Raw genomic sequence first — 26232 nt, 5'->3', positions numbered from 1 at the left:
TACCCAAGGCTGGAATTGAACCCAGGTTCCTGACACTGTGAGGTAGCAGTGCTAACCACTGACCTCAAAAAATTAAACTAGATGAGTCAGATATGTTCTATCCTTCACAAATCAATACCGACATTTTGATTAGTTCATATTTGTCTCTAAATCTGATAGATTCCAGTAACTTCACCATAATAGAGATAAATTGATTGGTCTGTCATTACCTGATATCTCTCTTCCCTCCCTTCTTAAATAGTAGCATTTGCAGTTTTCAATCAAAATACACAATTCTGTGTCCAGCCTACCCAATTGCAATATATTTTGCATCACAAAAGCCACACTCCTGGTCCAATTTGGAGGCCAAGTAATATCATGGAAGAGATGAAGAAACAAATTTAGAAAATTCCAGGGCAACTGGGATAAGCATTCTGAGAATTGCTCTCCTCTGCACACTTGACAAGTGTGTCTTTTCCTCATTATTAGTGGTAGATTGTAAAAATCATTAGTTTAATATTCCTTGTATTTTTCTACATCTGTTTTTGGTGCCGCATCACTTTCTCATCTTTTTGTTGCTTTTTACAAGTCTCTGAATCTGCTTGCATTTTTGTAAGTTTTTAACTTATTTCGTTGAGAGCTCAACCCCGCCCCCCCAGTGGAATTAATTTTATTGTAGACTTGAAGATCTTAGCACTTTGAAAGTGTAGATCATATCACCCTTAAATGTTGCATGAAGGAACAGCAACATGTTGTGAGGGAACCTGTGTTAGATTTAAGTTGTGCTTTTTGAGGTATATTTTCACTAAAGCAGGAACTGAACAGAATGGTAAACAGAGAAAGGAACTTCTAAGGAAACAAAAGCAACAGGGGCAGTTGGATGCACTTAGGAGCACGAAGGTGATGGAAAGCTTCGTAGATAGGAGTTTTAGAGACGTGGTCACACCTAAGGTGCAGCAGATAGATGGGTGACTGGTAGAAGGGGCAGGCAGTCAGTGCAGGAATCCCCTGTGGTTATCCCCCTCTGTATCAAGTATACCGTTTTGGATATTGTTGGGTGGATGGCCAACCAGAGGATAACAGCAGTAGCAGCTAAAACAATGGCACCATTGCTGGCTCTGTTGTTAAGCAGGGAGGAACAAAGAGCACTAGAGCAATAGTTATAGGGGACTCAATAGTTAGGGGTGCAGATAGGTGCTTCTGTGGACATGAAGGAGACTCCAGGATGGTATGTTACCTCCTGGTGCCAGAGTCCAGGATGTCTCTGAATGAGCAGAAAGCATTCTGAAGGTAGAGTGTGAACAGCCAGAGGTCGTGGTACATATTGGTGCTAATGACATAGATGGGAAGAGTGATGAGGTCCTGCAGCCAGCAGTTTAGGGAGTTAAATAGAAAGTTAAAAGGCAGGACTTCCAGGGTTGTAATCTCAGGATTACTCCTTGTGCCACGTGCCAGTAAGGCTAGTAATAGGAAGGTAATGCAGCTCAACACGTGGTTATACAGCTGGTGTAGAAAGGAGGATTTCAGATATCTAGATCATTGGAGTGTATTCCCGGGCAGGTGGGACCTGTACAAGAAAGACGGGTTGCTTCTAAACTGGAGGGCATAAATATTCTGGCTGGGAGGTTTGCTAGTGTCACACAGAATTTAAATTAATTTGACAGGCGGGGTGGAAACCGAAGCAAAGGGGAAGTAATTGAAGGGGAACCAGAGAGTAGGGCCAGTAAGACTCAGAGAAAGAGCAGGCAGGGTGTGGTTGCTAATCAAAGAGGGTCTAGTGGACTGAAGTGCATTTGTTTCAACGCAAGCAGTGTAACAGGTTATAGAGATGAATTTAGAGTTTGGATTTGTACTTGAAACTATGATGTTGCTATTACAGAGGCTTGATTAACAGAAGAGCAGAATTGGCAGCTTAACATTCCAGGATACAGATGTTTCAGGCAGAATTGAGGGGAATATAAAAGGCCGGGGGTTGGGTGGGGGGGGGGGGGGGGGGGTGCGCAAGTTGCATTACTGGTTAGGGAAAATATCAACATCTGGCATGTGGGAGGCTTCCAAGTGTAAACTGATAGAGATTCACGACCGGCACATTCCTGTAAGGATGAACGATAAATATGGCAAGTTTTGGGAACCTTGGATAACGAAAGACATTGTGAGACTAGTCAAAGGAAAAATGGAAGCATTTGTGCAGGCTAGGAGGCTGGGAACACACAAAGCAAGTTTAGACTGCAAGGAAAGTAGAAAGAAACTTAAGCAAGGAGTAAGGAGGGCTAAAAGGGGTCACGAAGAAATGTTGGCCAGCAATATTGAGGAAAATCCTGCAGCATTTTATACATATGTAAAGAGCAAGAGGGTAGCCAGGAAGAGGGTTGGCCCACTCAAGGACAAGGGGAGGTGGGGGGGTAATCTATGCATGGAGCCAGAGGAAATGGGCAAGGTATTAAATAAGTACTTTGTGTCACTTGCTTGATGAGGAGTCTAGGAAACGGTGTGCAGATAGTTTGAGTCATGTTGAGATCAAAAAGGAGGAGGTACTGGGGTTTTTGAGAAACATTAAGGTAGACAAGTACCCAGGGCCTGATGGGATATACCCCAGAATACTGAGAGACACAAGGGAGGAAATTGCTGGGGCCTTGAGAGAAATCTTTGTATTCTCACTGGCTATAGGGGAGATCCCAGAGGATTGGAGAATAACCAGTGTTGTTCCTTTGTTTAAGAAGGATAGCAAGAATAATCCAAGTAATTACAGGCCGCATTATCCTCATACCACAAGAGACTTTTTGTACATATTGATTGAGATAGTTGACATATTTTTAAAATATGTACTTAGAAGACAAACTAAATGAATAATGTAAATTGGTACCAATTTACCTCATTTACTCAGTGTTTACTTACAACTGCGCAGTTATTCTGGAATGTACTGCATATTTGTTGTTTATAATAAAGAAAACTTAGAGGGAACTTTGATCAGTGCATGCATACTTGGAGGATTGATGCCTTTGTAGAGACACTGGTAATTGATTGCTATTTGTTTAATTCTAGTTTTGAGAGCTGACATTCTTAGTTATGTAAGATATTTCCCAATTAAAATTGATCTTGCTACATTTTTTTAACAAATGTACTGGAATTGGTTAAATTGATGTAAGTGGCATTGCAATTATTTGCTTATCAAGAAAATAAAGGAACTTGAAGTTTGCAAACATTTTAAAATCCTTTGTAATTTTGTAATTTTTTGTACATGGATTCTGAAATAATTGTGGAAGCTTAAAACAATGGTGAGAAGTAAGAAATTACCTCATAATTTCTACATTGCAGTTTGAAATGTGATCATTTAGTGGTGCATACCTCCATCTTTTATACTCTAGAGTTAGCAGTTTCCTCTCTGAAAACGATGATGTTTATAGGTTTGATACTAATGCAATGCATGTACTAATATTAACATATGCACGTCTTTTTACCAGTGCTTAATGCGTTCCTGACCTTGCAAATTTTAGTGCCTCATGTTTATTTTATTAACCTATTAAAATGGTTTCCTCAAAATATCGTTAAGTGTGTAGCATTTTCCATTTGAAACACTTCCACCAATTCCAAACATTGTTTTGTGTGTCTTGCCAAAATACATTGACTGGAATTTTCCCAAATATCAGCAAAGGCTGATGGAGGACAGGAAAATCAGCATTCAATCGGCTGGCACCAACCTTGCAAAAAAACTTAAAGGGGTGGGTCGCACAACATCAATCTAGTGGGGCAAGCAACGGTTGAGGCCACCCTATCAGCAACTTTGTTTTTTTGAAGATTGAGGCATCATTATTAAAGGCCACTCCAGTGCACAAAGTTCACTTGGATGACCCCCCCCCCAACCATGAAAAGATGCACTCATCTGAGCTCCTCTGAGAAGGCTCATCTCCAGGTGTAGGCCACGGGAGACTGGTCATGATTCATGCTTGTCTGCCCTCATACCAACATGAATGGACCTTCTTGCGAGGGATGTGTTATCCAAGCTTAAGAGGTCTAATAATGATATGTAAATATATGGTAATAATATTGTGTCAGGAATCCAGTTACATCACTGGTGGGAATGGCGGGGACAATTGCATCACACTTTAACGTTGGTGTGAAATGCAATTTGGGCATCTCACGAGATACTTCGTTGTTGTCACCAACCCTCCCAATTAACAGTGGACTGGAGATTTCCCTCCAAAGCTACAATGGTGAAAACAAAATTGCAAAGAATAAATACTCCTGTTTTCTAATTGACTGTCGATTTCTTTGTAACTTAACAATTGTGACATAAATCACTGTATATGTACTACAGCAACATTACTCATTAGCTGCATTCAGTGATGTTTTCTGCCGGCCATGATGTTCCTGGAGGTGACAAGACCGTGACAACTGTCACTGTCACAGAGGTTGTTTCACAGCAGATTCACCACTGGGGCTGAAGTTCAGAGGAATGGAAGTGTCCTCATTCTGTTGACCTGGAGTCTTTGAAATTTTGGAAAGTCCCAGTCCTGCTCTTGATAATGCTGTGCTACGACACTAAAATGCACTCTGCTTAATGTTAAATAGACAGAGTAGTTCATTCAGAGTACTAGAAAAATGCAATGCTTAATGAGTTTTGGGCTGAAGAAGTGAAATAATCATCCTGCTAATTGAAGAATATTGATACTGGGTGGCTGAGACTGAAAGTGGTATATTTCCCAACAGTAACATGCTCTCCTGATGAGCAAAGATTAACAAACAAAAAACCTGGCAATGGAAACCGTCATAAATACAGTGCAATAAGTTTCAATTTCGGGTTCACATGATACTTTATTGGACAAGCCTTGCTTTTATATTTAAGATGTCTTTCAAAAATAAATATTGCTGGGTTGCTGCAATTGTCCATTAATACAGCACCTAGACATGAACGTTCACTGCTTTTGTAAATGGGCAATGCAATGGAAATCTCGAATGCTGTAGTTGCATTAAAAACTGACTCGTCGTTTCTATCTAGTGCTATTTTTTAAAAATAAAAGCAGACATGTTATTGGATGTTATGTTTAGCTTATACCTTTTTTAAGACTGGCAAATTGAAGTAGACAATAACTGTAATCTGCTACATTGTACAGTTACGGGTTTTCTTTGCAGAAATTCGTTCAGCAGACCAGGAAGCGATAACTATTTCTGGTGGATCTTGGGCCCAAAATCATATACCTGCCGTGGAGTAACTAGATTTGTTATCTGATCCTGTTTGTTCACAAAGGCTTTGTTTTCCAACCTTAAATGGTGAATGTAGACATTCACTCGGCTTTTATGATCACTATTGGCTTAATGCCAATTTTTGTTGCAATGTCTCTGTTTACACAATTAATTTTCTATTTGTTTTTTACATAAAGATTTTTTTCTTATTACTGGCTTGAACTGCTATGTAAGATTTACAATATTTTCACAAATGATTATCAAATATTATTAGTGACAGTAAAAATGCAATATTGCATTTGGAGATGATTTTGTCCAAATGCTGCATTTGCTTTTATAAAGCACTGCTGTAATATGCAGTGGTTGGAATGTTGGATAGTTCCCCTTAACTCCCGGGCTGTCATCCTACCTGAATGATTGCACACTTTTACAAATGTTTCTTTTTGACCTATGGATTGCAAACAAACAGGAAACACTACTTTTTCTAAAGAAATGAGTAATACTTGACTCATCACTAAAATTCTTCACTTCAGTAGAAATATTTGAGGAGATCTCATGGAAATATAGGATAATAGGAAAGGCATTATAGCATAACAGAAATAAAGAGAAATTGTAACACAGAGCATGATAAGCTGCTCAAAGAGGGAGGGGAGCAGGAAGAAGGGCTCACAACAGGCAGCCTTACCTTCAAAGGTATTCAGGAAGCCATTCAATGAGGAACATTGTGTTAGATATTTCTACTTCACTGTGAATATCCTCACTGAAATCTGCCACTTGCAGCAACCACAGCTATAATCTAAGCAAGGTGAGGACACGCTTGCTAATCACTTCACAGTAAAGGGTGGCTATGAAATTATATGCATTGAACCCAATCTAGGTCTGAGTAAGGGATGTTTATAACATCTAATGCATTGCTACCGCTGTGGCTGTAACACGACTGGTGGAAACTTTGAATGGGGAGACAAGTTAACCTTTCAGGATGCCCCCCGAGTAGCTCTGGCCCGAGGAAGCCAGGATTCGGATTGCACCATCTCACCATGAGTGTCACGGTCTGGTTTGGTTGGCTGACAAGCAACAGCAAGTCCACTGGCTGAGTGGCAAGTATGAGAGGAAGAATGCTTTCATTCTGACAGAGGACATCGGGTTCACACCCCATAGTCCCATGGTCACTTTCCTTGGGCGGTAATCTATTGGAGGATGTTCTTCGAGCATTGATACCTGCAGTCATAATGACAGAAGTCTGAGATTGCATGGCAGCAAGTTGATCACTTTAGCCTGAGCTTCCACTGCACCCAAACATTGAGTGAATTCTACTTGTGCTGCAATGGGAGCTTTGATGTTGGCTATCATGCATTACTTCATGGTTGGATTCGCAAGTATGGGAATGGAGTAGGTCACTACTTGCTAGAACAGATGGACTGCAATCTCTGTGTAAGTCCTCACATTTCTTGAAATTGCAAGCAGGTTTTGTGGCAGACTTGTTAATATGTCAATTATTTCTTCATGCGTAGTCGTAAACTGTGTTCTGTAGCCTGCCCCATCAATGTGTTCACCTAAGTCTTGTGCAGCAGAATGTGTGAGCAATCTCACACTCCACTGAGCTGGTGACTGTTCTCCTGTAAATGAGGGCATGCAGGCATGGTGTCTCACCACGTGTAAATCCCACCTCTGCCATCCTCATAAATTGCACCCAGGAACAGTTTCTGAGTTGTTTGCTGAGAGTGTGAAATTGAATGACACTGTTCCTTTTTCACTGTCTGATTGCTCTTCCACCTCTGCCTGCTCTTCCACCACTGTCTGACTAGATGGCAGTTCTTGGCTATCTGAAAGCAACAATGTAGAATTATAACATGCATGGGAAGCAAAGCAAGAGATAAATGCTTACATCATCTACTGCTTGTAAATCAGAAGAAAAAGATGGGAGCCAAGAAGACAAATTTGACATGAAAATCACCCATCTGTGATTTCAACCTTCTGTGATGGCCTGTCCAATGATGTTGAGCACTGCCTCCTCCATGGTGCAAGGACATGTAGTTACACCTGTCACCACTGACTAGGTCCTGTTGCCTCCAGTTATGACCAGCTGCCTTACAGTTCCCTCTATATTGCATTAATTTGTGTGGTGCAATGTGTTTTGATAATGTAGTAATCATTGTTGAATAGGTGGCATTGTATGTCTGCAAACTGGGATGTGGGTATGAGGCTTTCAACAGTTCTAAATGCTTAAGAGTGCAAAGAAGCTATAAATGTTGGGTGTAAGTCTTGATTGATAAGAGTGGGCAATTGGAGTGTGGTACATTGAGCAGTGTTTGAAGCTAGCTGTCCAGTTTGTGGCATATGGCATTTGAATGACCACTTGTGAAGACCATTGAATTTTTGCTGCATTCAGTGATGTGTCATTGATATCTGTCCCACTGCCTTTACAAAGTTTGCTTGAAGACTGTCCTTGTCCCCTGGGAGATCAGCAAAAAATTTGCAAAAAATTATATGAATATCAATTTATCATTTTAGTTTATAAAGGGGGTGTAGTTGGTGATGCAGGGCAACATCATCCTGGTCCAAGTACTTTATGCTGTTGTTTCAAATATGTAGCTTCAAGGTAATAACTTGAAGTATAATCTTGAAATATTTAAAAGTTAAGCATTAAAATATTTGGAAGCTGGAAAAATGCAATATAAAGTGTCCTTTTGGACCACATGCTTTGTGAGTTAACATGTATGAACTGTTGCAATGAATTTACTATTATCACTTGCATCTTTTTCTTATCCCTCCCTAAAAATTTTGAATTACATGTTATTGATCAAGTAGGACCATAGAATCTTCTCTATCAATGAGCAGGCAGTTTGGGTTTTAACTGCAGGTTTTCATTGAAAGAAAGTAGATCCAATAATGCTGCACTCCTTTAGCACTGTATTTGATTGGCAGCCTGGACTAACAAAATAATGAAATTGCAGCACTTTTCAGGAGTTTAATGACTCAGAGGGCTTCACAGACAATTACATTTTGTATTGCATAACAAAGAAAAAAGTGCCAGTCAAATAATTTGTTTTATTGTGTTGTTTGACAACAGTCCTGCACTTCTCACATAGTACTGCAGGATCTTTTGGATCCATCTGGGAGCGCAAACTTCAATTTAATCTCATCCAAAAGATTGTTAGTACTGATGTTCTTGTTCTTCCTGTTATTAGATGCTGAAGTCCTGAAGTTGGACTTAAAACTTCTGTTTATTACTGAAATCAAAAAATAGTGAAATATCTTCTTTCTCAAAATATAAGGTGTTTGTCTTCCTTTTCTCATTCAGAATACTTTGTTTATTCTTGTACTGAGGTTTGTGGTATTTGCAAGTAGATTTGTTTGTTTTTTCCACATAAAACCTCCCTTCTCTTCTAAGTTTACACAACATAAGGATTTTTTTTCTCCTTATAATAAATCAATCCTGAAGAAATTGTTGCAGCATTGCCAGGTAAAAATTTTCCACCACTACCTCTCAAAAGATCAGCATCAAAATATAGTAGCTTCCTAGGTCAGTGTCAGGGTGACACCCTGAAGTCCCTCAGCAGTGCAAAGAAACTTACCTCAAAAATAGTATTATTCTGCTGAATTGTTATATTAATGATATTGAAAAATTAGAAAAAAATTTTTTCCACCCGTGCACATCTGGTATTTTATAAATTTTCTACCTGCTTGGGTATTGTAGTTGCACAGGAACAGCATGAAAACAACTTATGTTTCTTTCTTTTTTTTTCTCCCCTCTCCTCTCTTCCTCCTATTCCCTCTTTCTGTCTTTCTCCACAGGATCTTGAACTTTCTGGTCCCTTCAATCTGGTGTCATGTGATATGGGTCTCCTGCTGTGCTTGGGGCACTGCAGTTCCAGTGTAGGAGGGTACAAACAAATTCCCATGTTAAATTTCACTCCAGCCCATCCCCAGGTGAAATTTCCAATTTGGGCTCCTCACCGATAAGCCTGTCTTTCTGAGGGAGAGTTCTTGCAAACATTCCTAACATTAATCAACCAGTTTCATGGGTAAGGTGTAGTGTTTTTTTTTTAACATTTTTTTGTGTAGTCACAAATGTTACATTTAGTTCTGTATTCTCAATGTATTGAAAGAGAAAAGTTGATAAGGAGAACCAGAATTTATTTGATTTTTGTCATATTTGCTTCTCGATGTCGACACTGAAAAATGTTTGCTTATTTCTGCTTAATCATTCCTCATTAGCAATTACTAGCAGAATCAAATGTCTTCAGATTTAATCATTTGGGCCTTTTGCTAAAAGGAGGCCTCACTTGAAAATTGTCAGTGATTTTCATGCTGTATGTAGTTAGTTGACCTTCTGAAATGTACTGCTTTCAGATGGAATACCTTTTAGTAGAGATCAATTGCAATTTATAGCATGTAGATGTAGATTGAAAATAGTGACAGTGTTAAAATTCTTAATAGTTCAAATATGTGTATTGTGATATAAAATTGCAAATTTGACAGCTGTCAAAGGGGCATGCTTGGTGCCAAACAAGGGAACGTCAATAGTGTTATTGTGGTTTTTAAATTTATACTTTCAAATTAATAACTGGAAGGATAGTTTTGAAGTGCAATCCATTTAAAAGTATAAGTATTACATTTGTACAATATACAAATGCTCTTTCTTGTACACTACATGCACAAAATATGCTTTGTCCTACAACATGAATGAACTATTGCATTGAATTTACCGCTATTTACATCTTATGAACCTTTTTTGAAGACTTTGCATTGGTACCTTTTTAATTTTGTATTTTGCGAGGAGCGTCTTTGGGATAGTTAATGTTCTTAAAATATTCCAGGAAGTCAGAATATTGTACTTAATTAAATTAATTCCATTTCAGAAAAGTAGCAGATTCCAGCCTACGCAACCTGATATTTGATAAGTGGTCTAATGTTCTTGTGATTAATATGAAATTAGTAAAAAGTCTATTTGTTTTATTATTGTGCTTGGCTGCCATCACATCTTTTATGTGATTCCTTCAGCTCTAGAGATTATAGAGTATGGGGCTATTGTACAAAAGTTAAGTCAAAACCATTTATTTCTCAAGCGTTTCTGACATATTTTGGTGTTGTATTCACTTTGGTCAGCGTGGCAGATGTCAGATGCATTTGTGGAAATAGGAAGTATTATGATTTCCTTTGGCAAAGGAATTTGGGAGAGACTTGAGTCAAAGCTAAAGTAGGGACATGCCTTTGATTCATAGGCCATTTGATAAATAGCTCTGCAACTCAGAGATATTAATTAGGGGTTTACGTTACACTAGCATACCGGACCTGCATTTGGCAGCACTAAGATAAGTCAGAAACTCTGATATTAAATAGCCTAGTTAGAAGAAAAGCAATCCAGTTGTAAAAGATGCTTTTATATTCAATGAAGAATGACCTTTTTTCAATAGTGAAGAGAAAATTAAATGTAATAATTATAAATCTAGTTAGACCTTTCCACCAGCTGTGCTCTAGCACTTTAGTTTTGTATTTCCCAGTGTCTCAGCCCCTGCAATGGTGCTCCAAGGAGCTCTACTTCACTGTTTCCAAAATTGTTTTTTCCAATGACATATAGATAATAGGTGCCATCCTGAAAACAGTGGTACCATTCTGGGTGCAAACCGCAAACCAGAGACTTCAATGTAAAATTCAGACAGATACCTCAGTTATTCATGAGCTACGTTATTGAAGTCATTTTCTTTGGATGAAACGTTTAAATCCTTCTGGAGGAAGTAAAGATTCAATGTTAGTACTGTATTTTTTGAAGAAAACTAGTGCCTCTGGGATTGAACAAGGCACACATAACATTTGAATTAATATATGCTTCGAAACGACCCTCTCCTTGGTTAATATACATAAATCAGTAGCTCTTTTGAGTTCTTTTGAATGATTTGATGGTGTTCATGACCAACTTTATTTAGATCTGCATGATCTCCCCGTGTCTGCATGGGTTTCCTCCTGGTACTCCAATTCTTCCCACAGTCCACAGGGCATGTTGGTTGGATGCACTGGCCATGCTAAATTCTCCTTAAGTGTACCCAAAAAGGTGCTGGAGTGTGGCGACTAGAGGATTTTCACAGTAACTTCACTGCAGTGTTAATGTAACACTACTTGTGACACTAATAAATAAAAATAAACAAATGCTGAATTTGGAGCTCAAGATAATGCCAAATGACTGATACAATACCAATTTGTTTTGTGATTTTAATATAGTGAGTAAAATTATATTAATGTATAGTTACTGAAGAGCAAACAATGGCTGGACATCAAACAATTAAAATGCTAATATTATATAATTAAAATTGGGCCACTGTTAGAAGCTGGCAGTGTTTTACGTCATCTCATGGTGTATTGTTCAAGGCCTGGGATGAAAATATCTTGAGATGTTACATGTAATGGGTAGAGTCAAAAGATACTTGTTAATATAATGCAAAATACTGTGAATGCTGGAAAAACAGAAAATGCTGGAAAACCGCAGCAAGTCAGACAGCATCTTTGGAGACAGAATAGAGCCTTCGTCAGAACTGAGAGCTAAAGAGAATCAGTGGAGAATATATAATGAGGGGTGGAATGGGACAAAGAGAATGTAAATGAGGATACAGAAGGCTGAGAAGGTGTTTAAAAAGTGTGCATTAAGTGATCAGAATGCATGAATGCCAGAACAGAGGTACAGATCGTTGAAGGACTGTTGGGGGGAGGAGTGGGGTGGAGTGTCCAAGAAGGAGAGCTGGAATGGAAAGTTGGAAATGGAAGTGAGAATGGATGATGAAATGGATGAATAGGATGAAATAAAGTAAAATAGATGGGATGAAGGTGGAGGAGAGTGTTCATGCTCTGAAGTTGTACTCAGTGTTCAGTCCAGAAGGCTGTAAAGTGCCCAATTAGAAGATGAACTGCTGTTCTTCCAGTTTGCGTTGGGGTTCGCTAGAACATTGCAAAAAACCAAGGGCAAACGTATGAACAGGAGAGCAGGGTGATGTGTTGAAATGGCAATTGACAGGAAGGTCAGGGTCCTGTTGTGGATGGACCGAAAGTGTTCAGCAAAGCAATCACCCAGTCTACGTTTGGTCTCTCTGATGTGGAGTAGATCGCGTTGGGAGCAGCGAATGCAATAGTCTCAACTGAAGGAGGTGCATGTGAAGTGCTGCTTGACCTGAAAGGGGTGTTTAGGACCTGGGACAGTGAACAGGGAGGAGGTAAAGGGGCAGGTTTTGCGCCTTCTACAATACTTGCTAATAATTTATTTAAGATTTGCATTTCATTAGCTCCTAATCCTATTCATAGTGAGAATTTTAAAATGCTCCATAAAGTCATTGTTTCTCCCTCAGACCAAAGCTACCATCTTCCAAGCTTCATGATTTGTGTGTCCTTGTGTGATTCAGCAAGCCAGTCCCGAAGTTTCAGGGCTTTGGGCAGAGCGGACCAGCACTGGGGGAGGGTCATTGGAGGCACACTCCCTTCTTCTGCTTACGTCACTTCTTTTTAATGAGGCTTTCAGAGTGTCTCTGAAATGTTTTCACTGCCCTCCTTGAAATCGGGCACTGTCTTAAATTATGAAAAGTGGATCAGTGTTGGAAGCCGGTTATTTGGCATGTGCATGGATATACTTTGAAATATAATATCTGTAACGGAGGCAAGCTGGCTTCTGGCCTGAGATGTAAACAGCACGGTTGGAGTCTCAAATGATTCTCTGGCAGTGCCTCACACATTGGGTGTGATCATTATGAATTACTGCACCTACGATTGTAGCTGCAAATAAAACAGTTCTTTTTAATAAAATGTTCCACAGCTGCTGTTTGCTTCTGAGTATTACTGTCAGCAATGTGTGGGACAGTCGATACCTGGAACATTCATGACTGCAGTTTGTGCGCCTTTGAAGTCATTGGGCGTGCTCATTAATGTTTTTGTTTCCGAGTTGGAAAATCTTGACACAAAATAATCTCAACTAAGTAGTCTGCCAGAAGACTGAGGAAACTTGCTTTAGTCAATGGCAGATCTTTGCCATAAAGAAACTAGTACAATTATTTTTTGTAACTAATAAACTGTCAAAATGCCTCTATGTAAGACTTTTTTGATATCATGATGATAACAGCTATGTACCCTCTTGGCTGCCATCCAATTACTAGGCCTGGTGTTTTTCCTGCATTTTATGACTAGATTGCTGAATTTTCTTTCATTCTCTGTGTAGAACTTGTGATGGGTTTCGAAATAAACATTTTTGTATTGCAGGTAAGGTAAACCTTCTAGAACATGTTTTGAGTACAACATAAGATATCTGGGCTGAATGGCCTGTCTCTATGCCATATATCTCCCATGTATGTATTCCTGTGTAATCAGTTCGCTACAAAAGCGAAAAACTGTAGATGCTGAAATCTGAAATAAAAACAGACTCTAGAAATAATCAACAGCTTTACTAGCATTCCTGCAGTGAGAACAGAGGACGGTTTTGTAACTGGGCCCATCCACTGACTAGAGAACCAGTGCTGTGGCTATTCCTGGCTCTTCCACCACTACCACCACCTCCTCCACCTCCCTCCCTCTCCCCCCCCCAATCAAATTTGATGTCAGTTGGGCACGAACTGTTTGGTGACAAGGTCTTTGGCATCTTAGAGCAAATGTCCTGTTTCCAAGAGCTGCTGACCAAAAGCTCTCCAGTGCCAGCAGTTAGGAGAGTTAGAGGAAAGATGAGGCAGGATCACCAGGGCCAATTATAGAGACCTTGTCTAGGAGGAAAGTTTAAAAAGACCGGAGAGGCTCCCTAGTGGGAGCGATTTCCCTCTTCTCCTTCCCCAACCTCCAAGCCACAGGCACTTCCGGTCAGATTTCGATGCCAACGTGGATGTGACCCTGCCACTGCTGGTTGAATACCAACGGGCTGCCCTTCAGGCTAGGAGAAAGTTGGGCCAGAATTCTCACTACAAAGACTACGGGAGTGATCTTACCATCGGCACAACGCAAAATAAAGTTGGGTGTAAAGTGCTTAGCATAATTGGTGTCAGTTTTCACAACTGGTGCCATTTTACGAGTGCCGCATTTCCAGCACGGTCAGCCTTGTGCCAGAAATGGGCAGAAGGCAGGTTAATATATGGAAATGTGTTATAATGCTGTTTTACATCTGCTTAGCGAGCCCGGCGCTCAATTGTCTAGACCACCCCCCCCATGACCTCACCGGGTAAGGTTTGCACTGGTGAGGAATAGATACTCTTCCCGTGAACAGGGAGCAGTCGACTTGGCCTTGCGGTGCAACTGGAGGCCATTGAAGCCCCCCAGAGAGGCTGAGGGCAAGGTGGGGATGCCTCTTGGGCAGTGTCAGACTGACAATGCTACTCTGGCGCCATGGCAGTCATGATGTGTTGATGCTGACATTAGATTGGGGTAAACAGAGTAAGAAGTCTCACAACACCAGGTTAAAGTCCAACAGGTTTATTTGATGGCAAAATCCACTAGCTTTCAGAGCGCTTGCTGCTCCTTTGTCAGGTGAATGGGAGTTCTATTCACAAACAGGGCAGATAAAGACACAAACTCAATTTACAAAATAATGGTTAGAATGCGAGTCTTTACAGGTAATCAAGCCTCAAAGGTACAGACAACGGATGAATGAACACAGCTCGACAATCACCAGGCAAGAGTGTTCTCTTCCTGTTGAAGTGTTCCCCAACAGTCATAGGCATTCGGCCTCTGATTTTCGGGTAAGCGTTCTCCACGGTGGCCTTCACGACACATGACAGCATAGAGTTGCTGAGCAGAGACTGATAGCTAAGTTCCACACAAGAGAGGACGGCCTCAAGTGGGATTTTGGGTTCATGTCACACTATCTGTAACCTCCATGACTTGCCTAGGCTTGCAAAATCTCATTAACTGTCTTGTCTGGAGATAATACATTCTCTTTAACCTGTGCTTAACACTCTGTCCACTCACATCGTTTGTACCTTTTGAGATTTGATTACCTGTAAAGACTGTCTTTCCAACCATTATTTTGTAAATTGAGTTTGTGTCTTCAAATGCCCTATTTGTGAATAGAACTCTGATTCACCTGATGAAAGAGCAGCAAGTGCTCCAAAAGCTAGTGGATTTTGCTACCAAATAAACCTGTTGGACTTTAACCTGGTGTTGTGAGACTTCTTACCAGGGCAGTGTCAGGGATTGGAGCCAGTGGGGGGAGGGGTCTGGCTGCCATCTGCATGGATCGGTGGAGGGGAGGGAGAGGGGCGTGCTGCCACTCTGCAGGAATCAGTGTAGGGAAGGGAAGGCAAGGGGCCCGCTGTCACTCTTCAAGAATCAGTGGGGGGAGGGCGGCAGGTGAACAATCAATGGGGGAAGGGGTGGCAGAGGGAGTCAGTGGCGATTGCACCTTGGGCCCTCACTATTGGTGGTGCATGGGGGGTGCTGGCGCGGGACAACCTGCACTAGCATGGGCTTGACAGCTCTCTGTTCTGCCAGACCCCTGCTACTGCTAATGTGCATGAGCAGCATTAGAAACCTGCAATGAACACTACCTTCCTCTGCAGGGTTTTGGGTGCGTTCAAGTCCCACCCATGGGCACCTGCAGTGAGCAACAGGCATGGTGTTATTTTTGCAGGCAGTGTCTCTGTGGCGTGGGGGAGAGCCTGAAAACACACCCAGGGGATTTTCCCAGCCATGTTTGGGGTGTACTTAGTTTAAAGAATCTCCAGCACTCTGCATCACAGAGTGCCTCAGAGAGATTCATGGTGATAAGGCGCCTCAACCCGCCTGAGAGGCTGGCAGCACTGCGCCAGCACCAATCTGTCAGTGGGGAGAATGGTGCATGTGTATTAGCACCCCTCACTGCTGGCTTCCAATTAATGGTCTACCAGTGTTATCCCTGACACACACACGTACGCTCAATTTCTGGTGCGAAGCTGATTACATCGGATTAAAGGCCCTGGGAGACTTGCAATTGTCCGGATGCCGGTTGCAAGTCCCGCTACAAGTCCTCAGCTGATGGCTCCTGGCCCACTGCAGTACTCAAGCAGTGCAGCAGGATGAAGAATCCTGGCGTTGACTCCTGGCTGGGAGAACGTCCTCAACCCATCCCACTCAGGATGTAATTATCAGAAGGCGATGCAGTTTCCTGCACCTTCCTGCCCATTATACGCATCCCATTTCCCTGCTCACTTCAGGGGAACATTAAATTCCACCTGGATTTAAAGTTTCAGGTCTGCGAAGGAAAGGTCACAGACTGGAAAAATCAACTTTGTTTCAGATGCTGCTTGATCTATTAAATGCTAACATTTACAATTCTCACATTAGCACTTTGTTTTATGCTGTTGGAACTTTAGACACTTTTATTAATTTGTTGCAATTGTTATATAGTTAACTTAACAAAGCTCATTCTGTTTCTTCCAGATTATTCATATCCGCAACTTCAGAAGCTAATGTTGGAACCATCGCTGGTCAGACAGTGATCCCTATTAATAACCAGTTTCACATAATACAAGGTACATGGAACAACAGCTGACAAATTTTTAATCTGTAATGATGCCAATTAAAAAGAAAATAGTGAAAAATGTGTTCTTAGAGTCATAAAGGTTTACAGCATGGAAACAGGCCCTTCAGCACAACTTACCCATGCCATATAGTTTTTACCATTAAGCTAGTCCCAATTGCTCGCGTTTGGCACATATCCCTTTATATTCATGTTACCCATGTAATTGTCCAAACACTTTTTAAAAGAGAAAATTGTACCTGCCTCTACTACTACCAACTCTGGCAGCTCATCACCTTCAGTGTGGAAAAAAATGCCTCTCTGAACCCTTTTGGATCTTTTTGCTCTTACTTTAAACCTATGCCCTCCAGTTTTAGACTCCCCACGTTTGGGAAAAGATATTGACTAGCAGATCTATGATCCTCATTATTTTATAGACCTCTAAGATTATCTCTAATCCTCCTATGCTCCAGAGGAAAAAGTCCCAGTTTATCCAGCCTCATCTTATAACTCAAACCATCAATTTCCAGTAGCATCCTAGTAAATCTTTTCCGCACTCTTTCTAGTTTAATAATATCCTTTCTATAATAGGGTGACCAGAATTGTACACAGCATTCTAAGTGTGGCCTTGCCAATGTCTTGTGCAACTTCAACAGGACATCCCAATTCCTGTATTCAGTGTTCTGACCGAATAAACCAAGCATGCAGAATGCCTCCTTCACCATTCTGTCCACCTGTGACTCCACGTTCAAGGAGCTATGAATATGTACCTGTAGATTTTTGTTCTGTAACTCTCCCCAATGCCCTACCATTAACTGAGTAAGTCCTGCCCTGGTTCAATCTACCAAAACGCATCACCTCACATTTATCTAAATTAAACTCCATCTGTCTTTCGTCAGCTCGCTGGCCCAATTGATCAAAATCCTGTTGCAATCCTAGATAACTTTCTTCGCTGTCCACTATGCCACCAATCTTGGTGTCATCTGCAAACTTACTAACCATGCCCACTGAATTCTCATTCAAATCATTAACATAAATGACAAATAACAGTGGACTCAGCACAGATCCTTGAGGCACACCACTGGTCAAAGGCCTCCCGTTTGAAAAACAACCCTTTACAGCCACCCTCTATCGTCTGTCATCCAGCCATTTGGCTACCTCACCCTGGATCCCATCAGATTTAACCTGATGCAACAACCTACCATGTGGTACTTTGTCAAAGGCCTTGCTAAAATCCTTGTAGACAACATCAATTGCACTGTCCTCATCTACATTCTTGGTTATCCCTTCAAAAAACTCAATCAAATTTGTGGGACATAATTTTCCATCACAGAGCCATGCTGACTGCCCCTAATCAGTTCTTGCGTCTTTAAATGCCCTTAGATCCTGAATTTCAGAATACCTTCTAACAACTTACCCACTACAGATGTGAGGCTCACCAGCCTATAGTTCCCAGACTTTTCCCTGCAGTCTTTCTTAAACAAAGGCACAACATTTGTCACCCTCCAATCTTCAAGCATCTCACCTGTGACTATCGATGATTCAAACATCTCTGCTAGGGAACCCGCAATTTCCTCCCTAGCTTCCTACAGTGTCCCGAGATGCACTTCATTGGGTCCCGGGGATTTATCTATCTTGATGCACTTTAAGACTTCCAGTACCATCTTCTCTGTTATATGTACACTCCTCAAGACATTACTATTTATTTCCCCAAGTTCTCTAACATCCATGCTTTATTCAACAGTGAATCCTGATGACAAATATTCATTTAGGATCTCATCCATCTCTTTGTGGATCTGGGCATAGATGACCTTGTTGATCCTTAGGAGGTCCTACTCTCTCCCTCATTACTCTTTTGCCCTTTATGTATTTGTAGAATTTCTTTGGATTCTCCTTTGCCTCACCTGCCAAAACAATCTTGTGTCTCGTTTTTGCCCTCTTGATTTCTCTTGACTCTGTTCCTACACCCTCTATACTCTTCAAGGGATCCACTGACCCCAGCTGCCTATGCATGTCATGTGTCTCCTTCTCCTTCTTGACTTTCTTAATTTTAATCTTAATCTGCCTTCTGTGATTATATATGCTTGTTTTCCATTTAAATCAAGTTGAATAAATTTGAGTAAATTGATTAATGATTTGAATTTGGTATTATGATGCAATGTAATATGATATGGAGAAACAAGATGTGGGTTTTTGAGTCTGAATTTCTTGCATGGTCTCAGCTATATCGTTGAACAATTACTGAGCGTAACCCAATGCTTCACTCAAAGTAAAAGGGAAGGAAAATATGGAGCTTAAAGCTCTGATCTCAATCACCCATCAGCATCCAGTTAGAGTAGTTCTAGCAGAGGCCTGAATGAAGATTGCCTGCCTGTATGTTGAAGATTTTTGCATATTTGAAGCAATTTTTTTCATCTTCCTGGCTAACAGGTTTTTTGGGAGAAAATAAGAATTAGGGCCATGACCAGTAACAAGAATGTTTGGCAATGATTGTTTTCCTCCTCCTATTTAACTTGTGAATCCGCATTTATCTGAAACTAATGTGACAAACCACTGCCCCCCACCTGTGAACCAATGTATTCACCAGTAAAGACTATCTTTGCTCAGTGGTAAAAATGAGAATTCAGCGTGCATAACAAGAGACAAAATTCGCGACCATCTAGAAGGTCAAGGGCAGATGATACCTGGGAACATTCCTACCTGGAGGTTCTCTCCAAGTCCTGACTTGGAAATATGTCGTCATTTATTCACAGTCGGCAGGTCAAAATTCTGGACTTCTCTCTCTAACAGTACTGTGGGTGCACCTACATCTCAGGGGCTAGAGGTTCAAGAAGGCACCTCACCACCACCACCACCTTAAAGGCACTAGGGATGGCCAATAAACATTGGCATCTCCCACATCCAATAAATGAATTAAAAAATATATTGCTCATGGAGGCAACTTGCTGGACATCCTGATACCCATAGAAAGAGGAGATCTAGATACATGGGTTATGGGCACAATGGGTAAGTAGATTGGGAGCAGAAGCAGAAATTATCTTGAAAATATGACAAAACTACATAGGTTATTAATGAATACTTTCTCATAAGAACATAAGAAATAGGAGCAGGAGTAGGCCATCTAGCCCTTCGAGCCTGCCCCGCCATTCAATAAGATCATGGCTGATCTGTCGTGGCTCAGTTCCACATTCCCGCCCTCTCCCCATAACCCTTAATCCCCTCTCTTATCAAAAACCCATCAACCCGCGTCTTAAAAATATTTAGCGAGGTAGCCTCCACCACTTCAACGGGCAGAGAATTCCAGAGATTCACCACCCTTTGAGTGAAGAAGTTCCTCCTCAACTCCGTTCTAAACCGTCCCCTCTTTATCTTGAGGTTGTGCCCCCTAGTCCTACTATCCTTTCTGAGTGGGAAGAGTCTCTCCACCTCTATCCTATCCATCCCATTTATCATCTTATACATCTCAATGAGATCTCCCCTCATTCTTCTAAACTCTAACGAGTACAAGCCTAATTTATTCAGCCTCTCCTTATAGCTCAACCCCCTCAACTCTGGCATCAGCCTAGTAAACCTCCTCTGCACTCCCTCCAAGGCCAAAATATCCTTGCGTAAGTACGGCGACCAAAACTGCACACAGTACTCCAGCTGCGGCCTCACCAATGCCCTATACAGCCGCAGCAAAACCTCCCTACTTTTATATTCAATCCCCCTCGCTATGAAGGCCAGCATCCCATTCGCCTTCCTGACCACCTGCAAGCTGGGTTTTTGCGACTCATGCACAAGGACCCCGAGGTCCCTCTGCACCGTCGCCTGCTGCAGTTTTTCGCCACGTAAGTAATAATCCTTCCTACCATTACTCCTACCAAAGTGGACCACCTCACACTTGCCAACATTAAATTTCATTTGCCAGTTCCTGGCCCATTCGCCCAGCCTATCTAGCTCCTTCTGTAGACTCTCCACACCCTCCGCACAATTTGCCGTTCCACCAATCTTGGTGTCATCAGCAAATTTCGACACCCTACACTCGGTTCCCTCCTCCAGATCATCTATATAAATGGTAAATAGCTGAGGCCCCAGCACCGACCCCTGGGGCACTCCACTAGTCACCATCCGCCAATCCGAATAGCACCCATTGACCCCCACTCTCTGCCTCCTATTTGACAACCAGTCCTCTATCCACGCTAACACCCTACCCCCAACTCCATGTCCCCTGACCTTCTGCAAAACCTCTTGTGAGGTACCTTGTCAAACGCCTTCTGAAAATCAAGAAAGACCACATCCACCGGCTCTCCGCTATCCACCGCCCTAGACACACCCTCGTAGAACGCCAGTAAATTTGTCAGACACGACTTCCCTTTAACAAAACCGTGCTGCGTCTGCTCTATCAAGCAATTCCCCTCAAGATGCCTCACTATTTCCTCCTTGATGACGGATTCTAACATTTTACCTACAACAGACGTTAAACTAACCGGCCTATAATTCCCTGACTTTTGCCTGGCACCCTTCTTAAACAACGGCGTAACATTAGCCGTTTTCCAATCTTCCGGCACTTCCCCGGAATCCAGCGACGTCTGGAAAATAACCACCAAGGCATCCACTATCACCTCCGCCATTTCTTTCAGAACGCTCGGATGCATTCCATCCGGTCCTGGCGACTTGTCCACAATCAGCCCCTCCGGTCTGTCGAGCACCGCCTCTCTAGTAACAGTAATGTCATTAAGACCCTCCAGTCCTACCACCTTTCCATCGCTAACACCCGGCAAATTATTCACGTCCTCCTCCGTGAAGACAGAAACAAAAAAGTTATTCAAGACCTTAGCCATATCCCCATCCCCTACCACTAAGTTCCCCTTCTCATCCTCTAAGGGTCCAACATTCACCCTAGCCAGCCTCTTCCTTTTTATATATTTATAAAAACTCTTGCTATCCTTTTTTATATTAAGCGCTAGCCCAGCTTCATAGTTTCTCCTACCCTTCTTTATCAACTTCTTTGTCAATCTTTGTTGACATTTAAACCTCTTCCAATCCTCTTCTCACCCACGACTGTTAGCTACTCTAAACGCCTCCGCTTTTAATTTAACACTTTTTTTCACCTCCTTCGTTATCCACGGCTTATTACCTCTCCTCCTACTGTCCTTTTTGACCATCGGAATAAATTTCTGCTGAGCACCAAGAAAGATCTCCTTAAAGATCCTCCACTGCTCCTCAGCAGACCTACCTTCCAACGCGCTCCCCCAGTCCACATTCGCCAATTCTTCTCTCATCCTACCGTACTCCCCTCTTCAAACAAAGGACGCGCGTCCGGGAACCCACTTTGTCCTCCTCCATCTGCACCAGAAACTCCACCATACAATGATCACTCTCCCCAAGAGGATCCTTCACTGCAAGGTCCCTAATTCTACCTGCCTCATTACATAGCACCAGATCCAAGATAGCTCGCTCCCTCGTCGGCTCCAACACACACTGTTCCAGGAAACTATCCCGGCAGCATTCCAAGAACTCCTCGAGCCCACCGCGTCCAACATGGGTCGACCAATCTATATGTAGATTGAAATCCCCCATAATTATGGCCGTCCCATTCCTGCACGCCGCACTTATTTGCGCGTTAACAGCCCGCCCCACCTCCAGATCATTATTCGGGGGCCTATAGACGACACCCACCAGCGTCTTCCTCCCTTTGCTGTTCCTAATCTCTACCCACAACGATTCCACTTTCTGCTCCTTGGCTCCAATATCATCCCTTGCTACCACCCTGATGCTATCCTTAATCAGCAGAGCTACGCGCCCCCCCCCCCCCCCTTTTTCCTCCCGCCTATCCTTCCTAAACACTTGATACCCCGGACATTCAGCTCCCAGTCCCTGTCACCTTGCAGCCGCGTCTCTGTAATGGCCACCAGATCATATCCATTTGTGCTGATCTGCGCCACCAGCTCATCCACTTTATTCCGAATGCTTCGTGCATTCACATAAAGTGCCTTCATCCCAGCCTTCACCTGGACCCTATTTGCCGTAACGCCACCAACTATACTCACGCCCCCTACACCCTCTATTATTGGGACATCCTCAGCCTCTTCCCTTACCTGTACCCTCTCCTTAACTTTAGACCCTGTAATGTCACCTACCCTCGTGCGCGCGCCCCCCCCCCCCCCCCACTAATTAGTTTAAAGCCCTGTCTACAGTCCTCTTTACTCGATTCGCCAGCACTCTGGTCCCAGCACGGTTCAGACCAATCCCATCCCCCCTGAACAGGTCCCACCTACCCCAATACTGGTGCCAATGCCCCATAAATTCAAACCCATTCCTCCCACACCAATCCCTGAGCCACCCATTCACTTCCTTAATCCTATCAACCCTACTCCCGTCTGCACTCGGTTCAGGCAGTAGCCCAGAGATAACCACCTTGTCGGTTCTACTTTTTAATTCCATTCCCAGCTTCTCATACTCCCTCCCCAGATCCTCAGTTCGCATTTTGCCTACGTCGTTGGCACCCACATGTACCACCAATGACCGGATTCTCACCCTCCCACTCCAGGTTCCTCTGCAGCCCAGATGCGACATCCCGGACCCGAGCACCAGGCAGACAACACACCCTTCTGTGCACTTTGTCATTGTGACAAAGGACAGTGTCAATACCCTTCACCCCACTATCCCCAATCACTACTACATTCCTTTTCACCTTCTTGCCTCTGTCCTGCTGCATCACTGTACCGTGTGCAGTTTGCTCACCGACCTCGCCTCCCTCGTCCTCGTCCAGACTGGAAGCAAGAACCTCAAACCTGTTATGCAGATTGAGAGGCTGAGGCCTCCGCTCCTCACCCCCCTTCCTCCTCTCAGCAGCCCCCTCTTGTTCCTGACCCTTAGAGTTAGCCAGTCTAGGGGGGGGTGGATGTCACTTGCACCCCATTGACAATGGCACCCTCTTTCCCCCGATGAGCCTCAGTGTCTGTGGCTCAGAGGCCAGCTCATCTACCTTGAGCTGGAGCTCCTCCAGCAACCTGCACTTACTGCAGACATGGTCACTGGGAAGGACCCTGGGGTCCACCAGTTCCCACATCATACAGAAACAACACATCACATGCCCCTCCATTATTCACTGTAGTAGTACTGAAAATTTCCACACGAACTCACCTGGTCCTTTTTCCCCCAAGCCCTTTTGATATTAAGCCCTAATAGCTCACTCTGCTTCCCCCTCACTCCGCTGCCCGCTCCGACGCTGCCCGCTGTGTATACCAGGCCTCCTTTTAAACCTGGCGCTGATTTAAAGCTTGCTGGCCCACAACTCCCTTCTAACCACTCCCTCAGAATTCTTAAAGCGGTAAATACAAAAAGCCCGCAAAAATACTTTTCAATGATTTAAACAGTTCTACAAGGAACAAAGTGCTTTAAACTTATTTAAACAGGTTTTTAACAGGTAAATTCTTATCTCTCTCTCTGCTCCTTCACTCGCAAAAGCATACCACCCTATTCATCCAAATTTATCCAATTCTACCATTCTCCTTAATACTCTAAGGGGGATAAAAAAATTTCCTCAATCTCTGAGATCCCCAGCTCTGACTCCTTTGTCCTTTTCTCCCACCAACCATAATACTACTATTCCTCAGCTTTTCTTTTTGACTCTTCCATGAAAGTTTTTGTTTCCACCAGATTATTCGCCTTCTGCCACATTGTTATTACCACTCCAAGGGCACCTTTTGTCACTGCTTCCTTAAGTCCAAGGTGGGCAAACTTAAATCACATTTGAAATTTAGAAACATCGTAACTAGAAGCAGGAGTAGGCTGTTCGGCACTTTGAGTCTGCTCCACCATTCATCATGATCTTGTCAGATCATTAAATTCAATATCCTGATTCCTCCCCACCCCCATTCCTACTGTCATTGCTTTCTCTTCAAAGACTTGCATGTTCAAACTACATGTTTTAACTGTTTTAAATGTAGCTGCCCTTTTGAACATGCTGTACCCTCTCAGCTCTCCCAAAACGCTATTTTCAAACCCCGTCATAAGATCAAAGCAAAACGCTGCGAATGCTGGAATCTAACAAAAACAGAAAATGCTGGAAAATCTCAGCAGGTCTGACAGCCTCTGTGGACAGAGAATGGAGTTAATGTTTCAAGTCTGGATATGCCTTCGTCAGAGCTAATGTTGCTCTGACAAAGGGCCATCCACACTCAAGACAGTAACTCTGTTCTCTCAAATCCTTTCAGCCTGCCTTGGACACTGACCAAAGTCAAGAATAACATTCATTGTGATGGGATCGTGCTGAATTATCCTTTCTTCCCTCATTGACATCTTCAGTGTTTCATGTAGTCAACTACCCAGACTTCCCCTTTGCCTTCCATATGCACCCATTTGAATTTATTTCTGCATGTTCAAACACAGCCAGCATATATTCAGCAATGACTTCTTTCCAAATCACAATATCCTGTCTGGAAGCTCCCCAGTAATCTGTTCTTGCCCCCTCTTTTTTTCGATCAAATCCCACAGTGCAGAAAGAGGCAATTCGGCCCATCTAGTCTGCACTAACCACAATCCCACCAGGCCCTATACCCATATCCCTACATATTTACCCACTATTCCCTCTAACCTATGCATCCCAGAACACTAAGGGGCAATTTAGAATGGCCAATCAACTTAGCTCGCACTTTTTGGACTGTGGGAAGAAACCAGAGTACCTGGAGGAAATACACGCAGACACGAAAATGTGCAAACTCCACACAGACAGTGATCCAAGCTGGGATTTGAACCCAGGTCCCTGGAGCCATGAAGCAGCAGTGATAACTACTGTGCTGCCCTTGACCTTTTTCTTGACCTTCACAATATTCTTTGTCAATGCCACAGTTGTTCTTTTATCATTGAAATTATTCTGTCACTAAAGCCACTTGTTTAAGAAATGTAAAACCATGGTATCCTGTTCAATTCAGAGTTTCAATTCTAAGGGCCATTGATTTTGACCTGCATGCTTTGTTGTTGCTGTTGAAACCCTTATCCACATTTTAGTTAACTTCACCTCAGTTTCTCTAATGTCCCTCTTGTTAACCACCTATACCTCCCACCCCCATCACTAACCATAATTGACTCCAACACTTGAAAATATGGCTGCTCTTTTCCTGATAAGCCCACCTGTCACCTCCATTCTTATTGACTTCTTCTCAGCATATTGAGTTTGAATTTGGCTTTGTTTTCAAGTCTCTTCATTGCCGCTCTCTTCCCCTCCTATCCTTGATCTATCTTCCCCTCCCACATTCTTCAGTCCTACAACATTGATCCCACTCTCTGGAATTCTCTCCTTATATGCATTCTTTAACATTCAGCATTATATGTTCTAATGATGAGGGAATTTTTAGCTACATCTCATGCAATAAACTCAGGTACTTACCATAACTAAGAATATTTTGCATCCTTTCAGAGGCCGAGGAGGCACTTTTAATAGATGATCCTTTTACACGTGAGTACTCTTTAATAACTTCTATGAAATTTTAATGTAAAGGCAGAGTGGTGAAGCTTTTTTGCTTGCAGATAGTCTTCATTTTTTAACAAGTATACTGAAAATAGAATTATCCATCCATACCAGTTTGATCAGTTTTAATTGATTCTGGGAGATATTATTTGTTTTTTTTGGTCTA

General features: G+C 42.5%; 1 protein-coding gene across 3 annotated transcripts in view; it reads left to right on the top strand.

Moving 5' to 3' along the window:
• ocrl (OCRL inositol polyphosphate-5-phosphatase) overlaps nt 1–26232 on the top strand; it is a 105594-nt gene that overhangs the window by 18544 nt on the left and 60818 nt on the right. For 2 of the 3 annotated variants that reach the window (XM_080187589.1, XM_080187588.1), the window contains exons 3-4: nt 16534–16625; nt 26016–26054. In XM_080187589.1, coding sequence (XP_080043715.1) covers nt 16534–16625; nt 26016–26054 — 131 coding nt within the window. Of the gene's footprint in view, nt 1–9179; nt 9186–16533; nt 16626–26015; nt 26055–26232 lie in introns of those variants that run through there. The other variant, XM_080187590.1, reaches the window with a different exon arrangement.

This window comes from Carcharhinus amblyrhynchos, chromosome 4 (genome assembly GCF_965287045.1).
Source record: "Carcharhinus amblyrhynchos chromosome 4, sCarAmb.v2.hapA, whole genome shotgun sequence".
NCBI classification, from domain to species: domain Eukaryota; kingdom Metazoa; phylum Chordata; class Chondrichthyes; order Carcharhiniformes; family Carcharhinidae; genus Carcharhinus; species Carcharhinus amblyrhynchos.
This window is presented reverse-complemented; position numbering and strand designations above follow the sequence as displayed.